The sequence below is a fragment of the Tamandua tetradactyla genome, chromosome 25, assembly GCF_023851605.1.
Source record: "Tamandua tetradactyla isolate mTamTet1 chromosome 25, mTamTet1.pri, whole genome shotgun sequence".
NCBI classification, from domain to species: domain Eukaryota; kingdom Metazoa; phylum Chordata; class Mammalia; order Pilosa; family Myrmecophagidae; genus Tamandua; species Tamandua tetradactyla.
Window position 1 is genome coordinate 36,321,462 of NC_135351.1, and position 18,046 is coordinate 36,339,507.

Genomic DNA, 18,046 nt, shown 5'->3' on the forward strand with positions numbered 1-18,046 from the left:
CAGATTGCTTTTAATATATTCTTAGAAGATCCCGGAGTGATGGGTAAGGTGGCCACTGTTATCAACCCATCCACAGACAGGGCACTAAGTTCAAGGCAAAATTTGGCGGCAAGTATATACTGAAACCTAGTTTTTGCAGCAAGTAGTCTTTGAGGGTTCCTTTGGAGATTGCATTGTTGGAGCACTCTTTGAGAGGTAGACACACACACACATGAAATTTTGAGAACTGTACCCTACCAACACTTACAGTCTTTCACAAGCAAAAATAAATTCTGAAATCCTAGAAAGAATCAAAGCAGCAGGTGCTCAATGATGGACAGGTAGTGGAACTCGTGTTTTTCAGCAAGGGAATCAGCAAGATGGAGAAAATCAAGTCCACCTGCCATTTTATTCTCACTCCTTGTGCTATTGGCTCATTTGTTGTTAGAAAACAATCAGAGACAGTAAATGTAGCATTTAATTAAGATGTCTGGGAGTCAGCGTAGAAGTCTAATGCCAGCAAAAACTCTAGTTTCTCTCTTTAATTGCACAAAAATAAATAATGGAAGAAAGAGGAAACTTGCATTGAAAATCAGACTTTGGGTGGGTTCTCAGTGTCTGAAAAGGGACCCACAACTGACTTCCTGCAGGGGGCCAATACCTGGGGCTCTCCCTCTGCCTTACTCTCACTGTTAGCACATATTTGCCAGGTGAATTAACGAATGACCAAGTGTATCTTAGGCACCTGCTGTAAAATCAAACCATGAATCTGTTAGCTCAACCCCTTCAACCTCCCCCACCTCCTCTTTCCTCATCCTGCCCCTCCCCACTCTCCCATTTTCTGTGACTGTGGAAGTGCTGCCTTGTACGGCGGTCTGTGAACCAAGTCCTTTCCCCTACTCGCTGGCATTGTTCCTTTAGATTAGTTAAGGCCAAAGCTATTACATTTCCATTTCTCCTGAAGGACACTGTAAATAGTTTGAGCTTCTTCTACTTAGACTGTATTAAACAAAGTTGAAAGACCTGTTTTCCTTCTATTGCTTTTTAAAGTTCATTTGAATTGCATTTGTGAAACCAAGGCAGCCGTGTGTGTGTGCCTGTGTGTGTCTCTCACTGTGTGTGTCTGTGTGTGTGTCCATGCGTGTAGCCATGTATGTCTGTGTGTGTTTCTGTTTGTGTGTGCATGTCTCCATGTGTTTGTGTGTGCCTGTGTATGTATGTCTGGGTCCGTCTGTGTGTATGGTTACATATCTATGTTCAGACTGATAGGGAGGAAAGACCAGGGCAGAATGAATAAATTCCTTCATCAGTTTGAAAATTTTCCTAAAAGATAGACGAGGGGTAGGGGTTCATGGTTGTATACAGAGTTTCCAAAATATCTCTGAGAAGATTTTCAGTAGGACTAAGTTTTGTGAGAACCCACTGATGGACTCAGAATAAAAGAAAATTGCAATGAACATATTTCTAAGTGCCTCATTTGACCAGGGCTGCCATGGCAAATACCATGCAATGTGTTAGCTGAAGCAATAAGCATTATCGTCTCATGGTTTTGGAGGCTGGAAGTCCAACATCAAGGCCTCAACAGACCACACTTCCTCCCAAGTGTCCTGGTGCTTGCTGGCTATAATCCCTGGGGCTCCTTGGTTTGCATCTCTGCCTCGGTCTCAGGTCTCCTCCCGTTCCTTCTCTGGCTCCAGGCTTCTCTTTATAAGGCCTCTAGTATTACTATGAAGGCTGATCCTGGCCCAGCGTGGCCGCACCTAAATAGAATCTCAGAAGATCCTCTTCACGAATGAGTCCACACCTTCATCTTCAAAGGGTCCTACTTACAAGTGGGCTCATACCCACAGGCACGTGAGTTAAGATTAAGACAAGTCCTTCCTTGGGGCACATGATTCAATCGATCACACTCAACATCCATAACAAAAGGTAGGTACATTCTCTGGAATGATTAGAAGTTCTTAATATTGTTTTAATTTTAATTATATGTAATAAGAGCTTATCTGCTCAATGACGTGTGTACACATAATCCTACAAGAGTTCTGCATAACCCCCAATCACTAAAAAGTCTTCAAAACAATGCAGGTCCAAAATCCAGGTCTTTGATTCCTTCTTCTCAGTCATATACTTTTGTTTCGGGGCTATCCATTCTTTCCTTATAGGGGTACAGCAAAGTAGTTTTGATAGAACTCATTAGTTCTCACTACTTTTATTTCACAAAAGAAGAGAACTACTCTTTAATCTTCTTCGTGGAATGTTAAATTGACACACAATGGCTGAGTAAAACAAATGAGGTTATCTTGAAAGTCTATCTTAAAACATTCTATCTCACATATTAATAGCGTTCACAAGAACCTTCACAAGTCACATGGGTGAGGAGACCTCTTTGTTCCAGGTCTACTTGGGCACAGAACCCATCCCAGGGATCCAAACATCCAGCTGCAGGTACTGTTTCCAGGTGAATGACGTGCATTGAGTAAGAGAAAAATCAGAGGCTGTATCAGTCAGCATTCTCCAGAAAAACACAACCAATGGCGTATGTGCATGTATGTATGTACGTATATATAAGGAGATTTTTTTATGGAGTTGTCACACACATTTGTGGGCGCTGGCAAAGGATGATGTGGCATTGTTGAGTCCAAAATCCACAGGGAAGACCAGCAGGCAGAATTTCTTTTTGCTAGAACCTTCAGTTCTTTTCTCTGAAGAACCCCATCTGTTTGGACAAGGCTCACCCACAGTATTAAATCAACTGATTGTAGATGCTAGAGGCCAGCATTTGACCAACCACCAGGACACCACAGATTCACCAAGTTGACATGTAAAAGTAACATCACAGAGGCTCACAGCCGCCCTCTTCTAAAGTAACCATGTGAAGGTAGGCGAGATCAGAGCCCATGAGATGCTAGCTACAAAATGGAACAAAATCGCTTTTAGAGAATTCGTGTAGTAGAGGAACTTTATTCCAAGTGCTAGCATCTTGTCAATTTGAACCAATCTCTGGGGTCTGCAGTTGAGCCAAAAACCTCCTGAGCCAAGCTTTCTCGCAAGATTTCCTGGACTTCCTGTTTCTATGGGAGCCAGAAATACCATGAGAACAACCTTTCTTGGGGTATTTTTGCTCCTCTACTCTGGGGTGGAGATAATCACATACTGGGGGGGAAATGGTTTAAATTAGGCACATGGTTTTTTCAAATTATTAGGCCTTCAAATGAATTTGATTCCCCTTTGGGAATGAAAATGTGGGATGGCGTTTGCTTAGCCCTAACCCTTTGCTCATCTCCACCGGGAAGTGGTTCAATGGTCCAACACATGGTAAGTCTCCTAAGATATTTTTATAAAGAAAGATGTAAAATAATATAAAGAATACAATGGAAACTTGGTATCCATGGATAAAAACAATGTCACTCTTGCGCAAATCACAGCCGAGAGTTGTATTCTTGCTATATTAATGTGCATGGCATATTATATCATACATTTGTTTTCTTTGTTCTTAACCCCTTTGTTCCAAGGGTCAGGATATCCTGATGCTAAGTGCTACTGCAAAATAACTGAACAAAAATAAAAATAGTCAAACACTTAGGAAACTCTACAGTTGTTATATCAAGGAAGTTTGTGACTGTGGAGTGAGTTTAAGACACTATTCAGGAAATATGCTATTCTGGTGTAACAGGCTACATGTACCTTTTAAATAAAATCATCTTGATTCTAGAGAGTCTGAATGCCCCAGGCTGATGGAAGAGTAAGATAAGAACTGGAAGGGCTGTCCAAAGTGTTCGAAGCGACAAACTGATGTTTCTGTTCTTTTATCTCTTAACAAAGTAGGGAGAGAAGAAAGGCCCATCTTTCTCTTAAGCAGATTCCTAAGTATGAATTGGGTTGTACCCATACCTAGTTGTTATAGAAAGAGCTGTTTGCTTAATATTTTAATGATGAAATTCACAAGAAGTGGTGTCTTTGGTCTATAATTGGTGTTTCATACCCCCAAAGGATGTTGGCCCTTTGTCACCTATTAGGAAATAGAGCAGATTTGCCAGTGTACTTTTCCATCCCAAGAAAAGCAACAGTCACTTAATTTACTGTGGAAAACCTAGCTTATTAACCATAGGTTTAAAGGAATGACAACAACAAATTGATGGTAGCCTTTGCTTGTTTCAACATTTTTTAAACATGTGAGAGCAACGAAAACAAAGCAGCCCACTCCACGATGGTCTTTCTCCTCCCCACCCCCAAAGAAACGTCAAATAACTGTGTGATAAACCAGCCCGGACGAGAATACAGAGCAACAGATTGTACAAGAGCAAAATAAAACGTCAAGCAAAATAAAGCACTTTGCAATGCAAAGAGGTGAGAAGGAGAGACGGATAGGATTGTCACAACGTCCTCCACGAAAACAGGGGCTTTCCACGTGGATGTTCAGGTTCAAATTGTTCCCGCAAGCCCGACGGGGTACCACCCCACTTCCACGACGCCCAAGGCCTTCACTTTCGCTGCAGGGGACGCCCCCCCTTTTGTGAGTTGGTTCCGATGGCTGTCTGCACGCCAGCTGCCCTCAGCTGGGGGCTGTGGTTGCTACTGGCCCAGATATTAAGTCCGGAAAGTGAAACTTCAACACTTTCTCTCTTTTCCCTGCCATGGATATATGCCCCCCACAAGCATCCTTAAACCCTCTGTTCTTCCTTCTCTTTGAAAAGAGGTTTTGAGTCATCCCCAGCCCTGCGCCTGGACGCACGTAGGCACGAGGATCTCGATGCTCCCCTAATGCGCTTCTTCTGGAGAGAGCTCTGGAATGCGACTGGCTGTTATTTCCCTTCCCGCTGAAGGGCAGCTGAGGTTACAGAGGGGCTCGACTAATGGGCCCAAACCCAGTTAGGTTTGCCGAGAACCAAGTGACAGCAGGGGGAAGGGGTGGGGGTGGGGGAGGAAGGAGGGAGGGGGTGTGAACTGGGGTGCTGAGCCCAGAGCCTCGGCGCAACCCGGTCCCCGGGGCGGACCGCAGGGGACCGCGACGTGGCCCCCGGCCAGGCCTTGCAGAGGCGGCAGCTGCGGGCTGGCTGCACCGCTCCCCCTGCTTCCCGAGGGCTGCTCGGCCGCAGCGCCGGGGCCGGGGCCGCTTCTGGGCTCCCTGCACCACCGGGGCGACTCCTCTCCAGATACCCGGCCTCTGGGGGGACCCCCCTGTGAGAGCAGGAGGACGGGGTGGGGGGGGCTCTTTGCCTGAACTCCTTACTGGCTACGCCAGCCAGTTGATAAAAACTTCCACCAGCACCAAAACAACTGGGAGCAAATAAATCCGAAGGAGGAAGAGGAAAAGCCAGTGCTCAAACCTCGATGGCTTTTACTTTCCCCCCTGCTGTCGTTCCAGCTGTAGCCTGGGATTAATTAGGAGCTGTGAACTCAGTGCCTGAGAGAGGACGCAAAAAAAAAAAAAAAAAAAAAAAAAAGGAAGAAAGAAAGAAAAGAAAATGCATTCTCTCTCGAAGGCAGGAGCACACCAACAGCTTCTCACCGCGAGAAACGTTGGGAAGTGAGTCGCTCCGGCCGTCAGTGTCGGCGGAGGGGCTGGAGGGACAGGGGCCCCGAGCCAGGCTGGAGGAGCCTTGCCCTTCCGAGGCTGGAGAGGATTTTCCGGCGGCGCGTCTCCCCTGGCCGGGGAAGAATTTTCCCTCCGGGAGCGGCGGCGGCAGCCGTCCCGCCTCTGCCGGGGGCCGGGGCAGGATGCCTGTGCTGGAGCGCTGCTTCCACTCGGCCGAGCTAGGCAGAAGGTGGGCGGCCCGGGAAGGGCTGCTGCCCTCCTCCCTGGGCAGCCGGCCGGGGTGCCAGCAGGGGCCGCTGCCCTGGGACTGGCCAGAGATGATCCGGATGGTAAAGCTGGTCTGGAAATCCACAAGTGAGCGGCAGGCCACCAGACCCAGGGGCCTCCCGGAGAACGAAGATGCGCTGCACAGCTTTCCAGGTAAACTGCCCCTGGGGTGCAAGAGGTGACAGGGTCCAGGACCGTTACTTTGCAGCCTTTTCCACGGAGAGCTGTGAAAATGGGGAAAGGAAGGAAGACAAGCTGTGCAAACTGGGGTCCTGGGATTAACCAATGTTGTGCTCTGTTATAGAAGTGCCTCAAAAGGTTAAGACAGCTAGGACAGAAGGACCACTAGACAGGGGATCCAGGAACTGGGGTTTGGGGCTCAGTTTGCCCCTAACTGGCCACATTTCCTGAGTTTCGGTCCCCAAGAGGAGGGGGTTGTATTGGATGTTCTCGGGTGTCCATCCTACCTCTAAAATTTCTTGTGGACCAGTTAGAGATGTCCCCGAGAGAATATTCCTCTTAGGTTGCTTTTTATAGTGCTTTATAAGAAGTAAAATACGTTTTCTACTCACTAGCCCTGGAACTATAGCATGTGTCACGTTCCCAGGGCTGAGTGTGAACAGGGAGCCATGTATGTCCTGGAGAGTTGGTCCACTTTTGTGTCGTTTATGTGGTGACACTTTCCAAGTGGCACTGTCCAAGGAAAAGTTGGTCCACTTCCTTGCCTCAGTTTCCCCTTGTGAAAAATGGCAAGAATGTAAACTCCCCTGATTGAAATCAGGGAACACCAGCCAGCTCACAGAGGTGGAAAGGGTGATTCACAGGGACGGACATCTGCACCTTCTAAGATACGCTGCGTCTGGGACAGCCAGGAAGAACTACTGTGTCGCTAAGTGGACATGTCCCCGTGGCGCTTCCAGGGTCCCTGTGAAGGGTGACAGCACCACTCTCTGAAAAGTACTCTCTTCTCTTGGGGAATAGGGTGGTGGATGTTTGGAAAGTGATAGGTTCACTTTAGAGGAAATAACAGGGGTGTGTGTTTATGCATCCGAAGCTTGGCTCTTCCTGTGCAGTGGAATCCTGGCATGCCATTGGCGTTAAGAGATGGGACACTAGGCCCAGAAGATATACCAAAAATTGTCTCTCTTTCTCCTGGAAAGAGATTAGAAAATCATTTTAATAATCTAATCCCAAACTATTTTTAGTTAAATTGTCTAATAATCTGAAAAGAGTGTTATTTAGAAGTAAGTCTCTGAGGGGCGGGCAACAGTGGCTCAGTGGCAGAGTTCTCACCTGCTATGCTGGAGATCCGGGTTCGGTTCCCGAAGCCTGCCCATGCAAAAAAAAAAGTAAGGCTCTGAGCAAAGAAAAAAATTGAAATAGAAGAAATAAAACAGCAACGTGGGTCTCTAGTGAACAATAAGTATTTAGGAAAGAGAAGGAGCGCAGTGAGGCTGTGAAGTTTATGTGACGGTGGGGAAAGGGATGCCCAAGGAAAGGGGAGTCCTTTAGCAGTCCTGCCAAAGCCTTAACAAATTCAATGAGAGCAGCACAAGAAAAATGGAAAAACCTACCTGGGCGGAAAACTTTATGCACTCTATCAATTTGTTTTGCTTGTTTTAGTAAATTAAGTGATCAAAATTCATAGTTCACATCGCGCCTTTGGTGAAACTACCTAATTCAACAGGTGTTGGCAGGTCCGTGGGGCCATGTGTCTGTTATTACTTATGTTGTATGCTAGTGGTGGTCTAATCCCAGTTACGGCAGTGCTCCTGTACCTTTTTATTACATAGTAAAGCAGAACCCATTGGCCTCAGCTCTGGGGTACATCTTAGCGTCAGTGTGTGTCCCAGGGATACTGGGACATCCTGTTCGGCTCTCTCCCTTACCCTCCCTGCAAGGTACCTTCAAGATCCCCCTGCACACACACACACACACACACACATACACACACAAACACACACACACACACAGGATGTCTGCCTCCTCTTCTCCCTGCCCTGCTTTTCCATTCTCAGAGAGAAGAGGGCTGGTGTTTTCTGATAGGGGTGTAAAAGCTTATCATCCATAGATGTAGGAGTCCATATGATGAATCCCCCCCAAAAAATAGCGTTGCTTGCACTCCAAATTGTCGTGCTTTTCCCTCACCCATCCTCTCCCTGGTGCTGCATTTCCGGCAAGCACCAGCCATCCTCCCTCTGTGTCATCTTCACCAGGGTGGCAGGTCACTGGGGGCCTCACGAGTGCTTGTGTAATATTTCAAAAACTCTGGCATCCTCCCACTTTGAGAGAGTGCTGCTTTAAACTGTCTTCTGTTCATGTATGAAGTTTAGGGGAGAAAGTGCCTCCAAAAACTCCAGGACACAAGGCGTTCACTCGTTGGGTGTCTCTCTAAAATTTTGCCTTGGTGCCTGCAAATGACTTATACTCTGGTGATACTGAACAACTTGCTGCATTCCTCAAATGCATCAAGTGGTGCCCTGCTCCTGAGCCTTTGCATGTGCTATTCCTTTCGCTTAAGTGTCTGTCTTTGACTCAGTCAACTGAATAGTCTCTTGCCAGAGTACAGAAGTCCAGGTCAAACGTCCCTTTCTTTGTAATGACTTTCCTGGCCCACCCATCAGTTATTTGTCCCTCCTCTTTGTTATCTTTACCGATAGGTATTTGACATATTGCATTTATAGCACGCAATATTGTTGCTATGTTAATAGCTAAAAACAGGAAAATTTAAAGCTATAGTATTCTTGGATTCATTTTGAGTGTGTGTAATAACAGATAGATAGGTTTAAAACTTTTTAAACCATGAAATTGCAGAGATTCTCAATGGAACCCAAAGTCACTTTAGGGAACGTTAGCGACAATGTCACCAGTTCATAATAAGTTTAATTTAAGCTTAAAAGTTCCAGCTTTTCTTTTTCTTGGTGGAGAGACATCGTTTTTACTTATGCATCTTAGACAAGACTGGAACTTTTCTTTTCTCCCAAATGAAATAGAAAAATGTTCTGAGATTGTGCTCAAGTAATAAAGGGAGATTGTGCTCAAGTAATAAAGTAAGTGTACTTAACAGGAATTTTAAAATGGAATGCACCAAAGTCTGAGGAGTGGGAGGCAGAGAAAAAGAGTGTCCCCTGAGGGGAGAAAGAAAGTGCTAGGAAGGAGGCTATACGTTGAACACTTCCTACCTCACCAGGATGATGTTCGCTGGAGACTTTTGGGTGACTATTTCAAGCAAGAGGCTGGAATAGGGTGGAGCAGATGGCAGGGCGAAGAAAGGCTCTTCACCTTCACTTGCACCTGGAGAGGGTCCCGCAGCTGGGCACTAGCCAATGCACCCCTCACCCTGGAGGGGTCCCGGGAAGTTACTGGCAGCTGGAGCTCTGAACATCAACTCAGTGCACTGACTTGAACACAACTATCGGTTGTCTTAACATGATATCTTTTTTTTCCCTGTGAAGCAAATGAATAGTGGTCTAATTACCTAGTTAATTCCTGCATTTCAAAGATGCAGCCAGTAAGAGAGACCCAACAAGTTTTCCAGGGCCATACATTAAAACCGTGTCAGCACCAGCCCAGGACTCTGGTCCACTAAGCTCCCATGATCAGGGCACTGTATTGGGAGATTTAATTTAAACCAAGGCACGGTTTTATTTATTATATTTAGATGGACAAACATGGGCACTCATGACAGCTGTAAACTTCCATCAAACAGCAGTATTATCATGCAAAATAATTCAAAGGGTTGTGCCTCCTTTCATCTTTTCCTAAATCTTTGGTGGGTTTTAGTTTTGGATCCAAGCTTCCAGTGGTAGAGAAGGTCCAGGGAAAGAGAGTTATCCGTTATCGATAGAAAGTGAGCTTAAAGATGGTAGAAGAAGTATGGAGAGAAGTGGGGAGGGGCAGAAGCAGGAAAAATGGGAAATAAAGAGGCAGTTTCTCAGTGGCTGTGGTATAACTACTATTCTGATTGTGGCTAGACATAACCTAGAAGGACTTGTTCTTAGTTGAATAAATAATTTGATTTTGGAATTCAACCAACTAACTTCAAACTCTGCAGCTGTAGAGCTTATCTTTCATTTCGGTGTCTCTGGTCTAAATTTTACATTACATTTTACTTATTCATTAAGCTTGTTCCCATTTCAATACCCTTTGGTTTCAGGAAAATATAAACTGCACAACTCCCTTGAAAAAAACACTCATTATTTCCCATGGGCATTATAACTTCTGCCTTTTGAGAAGAAATCAAACATCAGAAGTTTGCTTTATACTTGGTCCTGAAAATCAAACAACTTTCGACAAGAAAATCTCCAGAAGAATTCTGATTCCAGAACTTTACAATTCAAATTGCTGTTTAAAGTACTATTATAAGCTATCTCAAGTATCAAGCATGATATATATTGGGTATGTTGAAGAATGAACACTTCAGCCTTTATCATTCAAGGAGCACTTATTGGATGCTTACTGTATGCCACGGACCATGCTAGACACCAGGGACTCAGAAATGAGTCAGTGGCCTAATGCAAACAGAACAATTATGAATGTATGAATCAGACTTCTGTCTACAATTCCTGTGTGAAAACAAGCATTTGTTAGTTTAAACCTCGATGTCAAATCAAAACATTGGCTGTAAAACTGGTGGAATTCAAAAACACTTGTAAAAATTCAAACCACTTTCAAATGCTCATCAGTACTAATGATTTTATTCAAAAGCAAGACAAATTACATTCAGCAGAGAATCAATCAGTCTTAACAGCAGATAACCTGACAGTAATCCATAGCATTTTTCTAAAACCACTGCTATAAACATTATCCTGCATTCCATCTGTAGCTATGCTGAATACTAATCATTGACAATTTCATCCTTCCTTTAAATGTGAGTGAAAAATTAAATCAATACTGGAAATCATCATCTTGCCTTGAAATAAACCTGTTCTTCATCTCACTTGCTTAGTGTTCATAAATGACATCACTTCTGCAGAAACCCAGGTGTAAAACTGTGTTCTACAGTTCCCAGATTGCAGTCTGTTCCAAGTGCACAAGAGAGGTTCTGAGACCCAGAATGCAAGTGTAGTGATAGGTTTAAATCCTGTCTTTCCATTTTGTAGCTGTGTGACCTTGAGCAAGTTACCTACGCTCTCTGTGACTTAGTTTCTTCTCCTGTAAAAGGAGAATGATAACAGCACCTTCATAGAAGGTTGGGAGGATTAAATAAGAAAATACCAAAAGGAAGCGTTTAAAAAAAAGCCCAAACCCCACCACCTCCTCCATCAATGGCAGCTATCGCAATTCTTTATACTCAGACCTGACTCTCATCCGTCCCTCCTCTCAGTTCTATGGTCCTTGGTCCAACTTCATGGTCTCTTGTCTAAAATCTTGCAAAGGCCTCAGTCTGCAAGACTCTCTCTACCTCTGTCCTTTCTACTTGGTTATTTAGATCAACAATATTAAGAGAAAAATCAGATTATATTTCACCCCTTTCAAAATCTTTCAGTGATTCTCCATTGTCTACACAGAAAATCTGCACCCTTTGCCCCTATGTTCAAAGCCTTCCCCTGTTCAGAACCAGCTCAGTTTTCCAGTCTTGACCCTCATCATTGCCCTCTAAGCCCTTATCTTCTTCTCTAACAGCACAAGCCCCCCACAGTTTCCTACTTGCTTTCTGCCCCCTGTCCCCAATGCCTGTTAGGCACCCCCTCCAGGGGCCCAACTTCTGCGCCCCACCCCCCCAACGGCCCCCTCGTATGCTGTGCCCTGCCCAAAGCCGGCCCCAGGATTACAAAGAAAAGTACGTCTTCCTCCTCCGAAATTTCACAAAACCTTCTTTGTATTTATGTCACAGGCAATTCACTTTATTTTATTATAATTAATATACATTTTCATCCTCCCTGCCTAGATTTTCAAGACTTTGAGAGTCCAAAAAAACATTCTATTTTCTTTGTGTTCTTCCAGTATCTTTCACATGTCAGCTGCTCAACACACTTTGATGTACAAAAAACCGAAAATTATCAGAGGAATAAAACAGCTTACAAGTTGCCATTAAATGCACGAATGAGCATTTTTTTTGTAGCTGCAGATTGCTCAAGAAACATGAGTTCCAGTTCTTTTTTTATGGAATCATTTTAAAACGTATTTTCTGGCAGAGGATCAGGATTAGTCATTATAGCTTTAAAAAGAAAAGGAAAGAATGTACAAGCGTGAGTATCAGAACTGTTAAAAAAGATATAAAGCACAAAACTTAATATGTGACAGTCCTCTCTTTTTATAGAAAAGTTGTAATTTAATAATAGTTACAAAATTTTAGAGCAAATGCATATATATTACGCATGCATGGATATACTCAAAAATAATCATTCTGTTCATGCATCTTAGAATATTTCACATAAACTAAAAGTTCAGAAGGTGCTTCTTTCACATATAACAGTTTGTATGCTCTTCAACGTAATTTCAAAAATAGAGTGAGGAAGGTGTGTACTTACTTGGACCTACAAATGAGTTTTTGAGGGGCTGGAACTGAATAGAAACTGTTATTCCTGTGCTCTTTGCCTCAAAACAGTTTTTCTTTTCTTTTCTCTCCTCCTCCTCCTTCTTTTCCTTCTTCTCTCTCCCTCTCCCTTCTCCCTCCCTCTTTCACTCCCTCCCTCTCTTCTCTCTTTTTTTTTTTTTTTTACAAATCTGGTTTAACTGGACAACAAAACATTGACTTTTACATTTGAGTCATTCCTAAAAGGAAAATATTAGAGGCTTTATTATAAAAAAGACCAAAAGCCCCAAGTTTTTTAACTCTTAGAGACTACTAAAAATGTTCGTTCTTTCTACTTTCCAATTTTTTCACTCTTTCCTTACAAATATACTTCATAGTACCTAGAGGATACATCTAACTGCCACAAAAACTGTAAGCTAAACTCAAAATTCTTGTGGTTTAATGCAATGCCCTAGTCTATGTGTATCCACAGAGTGAACCCCCTCTGCCTCTCCTCTTCAGAATTTACTTCAACCTCTGAAATGCTAAGAAACCATGTTTATATCTTTGCACTTGTCCTAAATTTTCTCAAGCTACAAAATTGTCAGAGACTCTTCCTTCAAACTCCTTTAAAATACCAAAGCCTGTATTTTTATATACTATAAAACAAGCCGCTCTCCTGAACACTTGGCGGCTTCCTCAGGTCTCTGGCGAATGCGGAGGGAGTGCTGACAGAGAGCCCCTAGGTCTGTTCCTTATCATTGGTAACGAGAGAAGATGCCAGTGTAGGCCTGGCGTGCTCCTGGAAGGCGGAGCTGGGAGAAACCGAGCAGGGTCTGGCCGTGGCTGACCTTCAAAGTGAGATCAAGGGACCAAGCTCACTGCAGAAAAGTCAAGTCCCTAGAGGGAAAAGAAGAACACATTTCAAGAGAAATTGACTAGCAGTTGCTTAAACAAGACAAACAAAACTGGAGAAGTAAAAAAGCCAGAGAATTACAAAATGAAATTAAGACAAATGGGAAAGAGTGTATATCATCAGTCAAGGTAATGAAAAGGAGAATTAAATGGCCCAGGGTAATAAGACACAAATAAGGAAAAAGCCTTCCTTGTCTCTTCCAGCCTCTGATGGCCCTAGCGTTCCTTGGCTTCTGGGGGCATCCTTCCTTCTCTACTCCCCCCCCACACCCCGTGTGCCTGCATTGTCACATGGCCTTCTCTTCTCTGCATCTTTCCCTTTTCCTCTTCTTATAAAGATACGAGGCTTATTGGATTAGGGCCTGTTCTAATCCAGTCTGACCACATCCTAATTTGATGACATCTGTCAAGACCCTATTTCCAAACCGTGTCACATTCCCAAGTGACAGGGCTTAGGACTGCAACATGTCTTTGGGGAAACACAATTCAAACTACAACAACGTGGAAAGGGCAAGAAATCATTTACATAGGTCTACCTCTTAAAAATGATAATATATATTTATAAAATATATATTTTTCATAAAATAATATATATTTATAAAATATATTTTTTGGCATGGGCAGATGCTGGGAAATGAACCCAGGTCTCCAGCATGACAGGCAAGAACTCTGCCTGCTGAGCCACCATGGCCTGCCCTGGATTTATTTTTTAAAGCTGCCCCCTTCCTTATCCTTCTTTTTATAATTCACTGGAAGTTTAGGTAAATTCATCTTTCTGCCCTTTGAATTTTTCTGCCATTTTCATTGTCTCCTTTGACTACTAGTAGTGTCCCATACTGATTTTCCTGGATCAGTCCCTAATCCCACAATGGAACAAACAAAAGAAGGTATTTCCTTCTCAATTTCATTGATGTATATAAATCAAGAATTATGAAGTGACTAGATTTATAAACTCTAAAGCAGATTATTTTTATACTCATTAGTCCCATAATGCCTTATTGTTTGATTTGGTGATGATAGCATTGTAGAAGAAGAATAGACGAAATTGGATTAAAACAAAAAATTTTTTTAAATACCTCAAATCTTACAAAAATAATTAAATACATCTTTGAAGGTCACAGAACCAAAATTGGAAAATTTGTTTAGCTTGTTTTACTACTTAATAAATATCAGTTGAATAGGGATTTATACCCAAAATTAGAAATAGAAGAAACTGAGACCGGTAGTTACTGGTTATTTGTTAAAGATATTCAGAAAGGGAGAGAAAGAACTCAAATTTTTAGATTTCTCTTCCAGAGCAAGTCAATTGAATAGTTATCTGTTGGGTGTCTATTCAGTGCATAACATTGTGCTCTATATCTTGAAAGAGAGAAAAAGGGAGGAGGTTATGGCCTGTTAGAGGAGACAGATACATAAACAACTCGCTGTTATCAAGGTAAAGGGCCTATGTTCTAGGACACAGTAGAAACAACCCTCTGTTGGAACATAGAGGGACGCCCGAAATAGTGTTTGTTCAAGTAAGTTTATTTAGTGGCTACCTTGTGCCAGGCATATTCCTAGATATTTAGAAAATAGAAATCCACAAACAAAGAGCATCTACATAGATGGATAGCTAGATGGCACAGATGAATAGATAAATGATAGATTAGATAAACAGATCAGAGAGATGCAGATGATAGAGAGATAGAGAGCAAGGGGGAGAGAGCGAGAGGACAAGTCTATGCCAACACACGAGGTAGTGATTGATTCTGTCTTTATGACGGGTGGTAAGGAAATTTTCAGAGAGGAGGTGATTTTTGAAGTCCATTCAAGGCATGGTAAATTTCTCCAAATGAAGAAAGAAGGGAAGACACTGCAGGAGGAAGAAACAATACAATCAAGCACAGGGAATGTTGGGGAATGCCAAGTCTTGGAGTATGAAGTGGGTTAGGGGGGAAGTAGAGATGAGACCGGAGAGGAGTCTGACAGCCAGGTAACTGAGGGTCTCATCTACCTTTTGGAAGAGTATCCTCCAGGCAATGAGAAACTTCCAATGATTTTAGGGGAGAGTGACATGATTAATATTACATTTTAGAAAGCTCACTCTAGCAGAGATGGAGTTGGGGTTAGGATGCTAATAGATTTATCATCTTCAGTCTGGAGGTCCTTGACCATATTCGGCAGCTGTTGAGAATTTTGACTTGATGAATATTTTCCCTTTAACTTGTAAACCAACTTGGCCAAGTGCTAAACCACAAAAAGCAACATACAAATCATCAATCCAGAACCCTTTACCCATTGACATCACCCTATCCTGAAGGATTTATATTCTGTGTTCTGCTGTCCAGTCTTCCCGTTCCAGGCCTGCTCATCTCTTCCTCAGTTTCAAGGACCTGACACAATCTATCCTCATAGACTCCAAACAGTCTGTCCCCTCCACTTTGCCAAGTCATGTTTATGCCTCTCTTCAGATTGCCACTTTTTTTGTAAGCAAACGATTATTTCAAGACTATGTGCTAGGTACCACGGGATGAATAGGAAAATGTATAAGAAGCATTTTTTATGTAACTTATTGTATAATAAGTAAGATAAAATCATGTACCCAAATTCACACCAAGAGGGATACAAACTCCATGAAGACTAGGTATAACTGACCCTCTTTAGGTGACCGGGGAAAACTTGTTGTGGAGTGTCTGTAGGATGGTAAAGTGGTGATAGAATGAGTGAGAGCATAGACACAGAGGCAGAAGCGCATAAGAAATGATTGGGAAATGGAGACTGGTCAAGTTAATTGGATACAATATTTGGAGCAAAGAACAGTGACAGAGAGATTTAGTGGGACAAAATCTTGACTTGTGGAACCACTGAAAATATCGACATGGAAAAATAGAACTTTAAATTTTATAAGAGAAAGAGATTCTCTTTGTTAAACCACTTCATGTGTTTAGACGAGCAGACTGAGACCTCACAGAGATTGCACAACACTTAGTGACTGCACAGGGGCCAACTCAGCATCCCTCAATACCCAACTAAGCCATTGACACAGCCACACTGCCCATGGTGGCCAAAACTCAGCCTCTCAACTCCGAAGGACTCTACCCAATACTCTCCCTCAATCTAATTCTCCATCCTGCATACTCCCAACCGCTAAGAAAAAGTAATTGCTTTATAAAAGTGTGTGGTGCATATTGCCACATGAGTGAAAGTTATGTGTCTGTATGCATGCATTTTTCTTGTTTCGAATTTGGGTTATAAATTGTCCTGGGCAAGCTCTCTCTTTGCAATTTTCACAACGTAGAGCACCAGCAGTATTCTAAAAGGAAGTCATTCACTAGAAAAGAATTCACTCAAAGAGAATTTGGTCATTATGGTGAGGTTAAAGGAAGTTGTACATAATACAAGTAGGTAGAGGTGGCACCTCTTGGTTGCTATACCCATCATAAATGAAATGTCTCTGCAATTCTATCTGAGGGTTCTACTTCTTTCTGCATTGTTACATGGAGGAAAATTCAGGAGGTGAGCCAGGCAGGGCCACTGTGTGTGGCTGTTGGAAGCTGGGCCTTACAGTACATGTGCCCAGAGGCCCCTGAAGGTTAGCCTCTTGATTCATAGGATCTCTCTGCAAATAGAGTGCTGAGTATGACCCAGGGCCCAGTCTCAGAGAGCAAGTTGAAGATTTAGCAGCAATGAGGCAAGATTTTATAAACAGGACAAACCCATCCCCAACCACTTTTTTACCTTTCCTGCTTCTATAAGATGTCCATAGCTCCAGAGGAAAAAAAAAAAGTGCAGCCTTCAGTGGTGATTTTTCCCTATTTTTCCCTCCCAGATGATCTCCCCTTCCCCCAGAAGCCTCTTTGGCTCCTTACATTACTCCTGCTTATTACCACCCAAATAAGGTAACAGAAGTACAATCGAGGTGAATTCTTTTCTCTTTAATGAGCAATAGACCTTGTTCCATTAAAAACAAGACCCTCCTCTAAACCATTGCAGAAACTTACTGTTTTTTTAATGTTTAAAAAGAAACATCAGTGGCTGAGAGGAGGCAGGGACAGGCAGAGCTATCTAATGTTCTTCTTAATTATTTTTTTCTTCAAATGCTCTCTACCTCTGCCTCTAGCTGAGGCATAAACGGTGACATGCCATAAAATAACCCTCTCACAAAGTATATTTGGCCTGACAGGAAACAGGAAATACCAGAAAAGATCACAAGAAAAGCTGTAATCATAAGATTTCTAACCTAATTCTTTTGACGTCAGCAGCTGAGATAAGTCAGATAAGCAATCACAAGCATCCGTGAGCTCCGAAGTGCCAATCCAAATACCTAAAGTGCATCTTCAAGCCTCGAAATTCTCCCATTGTTATATAGCTCTCCTCCCTTCCCCTCAAGAAGCATATCCTGAAATTTTGAATTATGGATTTAGTGTCAACATTAAGGTATTCAAAGACATTATCCAGAGATTCTAAATGGGCTCCATAGCCAATTCAGCTCGCTTGGTGCATTAGGAAGCTTGGATGAAACTGACTGTTTCTAATGCAGAGAAAGACTAAGTCTGGTTCATCTCAAAATAAGTTTGCTTCCTAGAGTTTAACCTTTCCAACATTGGCAACTAAGCTATGGCTCTGTAATGTCTTTGATTATTCACTGAAGGATGCATTCGTTTGCCCAATGTATTTGGTAACTCCAATCATCATAACTTGCCCTTCCTGACACTTCCATTGTCCACCATGGTGAGATGCTTATGGTTTGGTGATATCTGAGCACAGGGGAAAGCCTCTCTCTCAGAGGTTTTCAGAACTTCAGAACCAACAGATGGAACTCGACTGTTATGCAATCAGCAGAGGTACATGTAGGGCTGTTCAGAGGATGAGGTAAAAGCTTAAATCAAGATTTAAATAGATACTACATTACT

General features: G+C 42.9%; 1 protein-coding gene across 5 annotated transcripts in view; it reads left to right on the plus strand.

Moving 5' to 3' along the window:
* Positions 1-18,046, plus strand: part of PDE7B (phosphodiesterase 7B) — a 297,021-nt gene that overhangs the window by 148,037 nt on the left and 130,938 nt on the right. For 4 of the 5 annotated variants that reach the window (XR_013168873.1, XR_013168872.1, XR_013168874.1 and 1 more), the window contains exon 1: positions 5,683-5,935. The exons of the other annotated variant lie outside the window; for it this stretch is intronic. Coding sequence is in view for 1 of the 4 variants with exons in the window: in XM_077144098.1 (XP_077000213.1) it covers positions 5,698-5,935 (238 nt within the window). In the remaining 3 variants the exon portion in view is untranslated. Of the gene's footprint in view, positions 1-5,682; positions 5,936-18,046 lie in introns of those variants that run through there. 5 annotated transcript variants of the gene reach the window in all.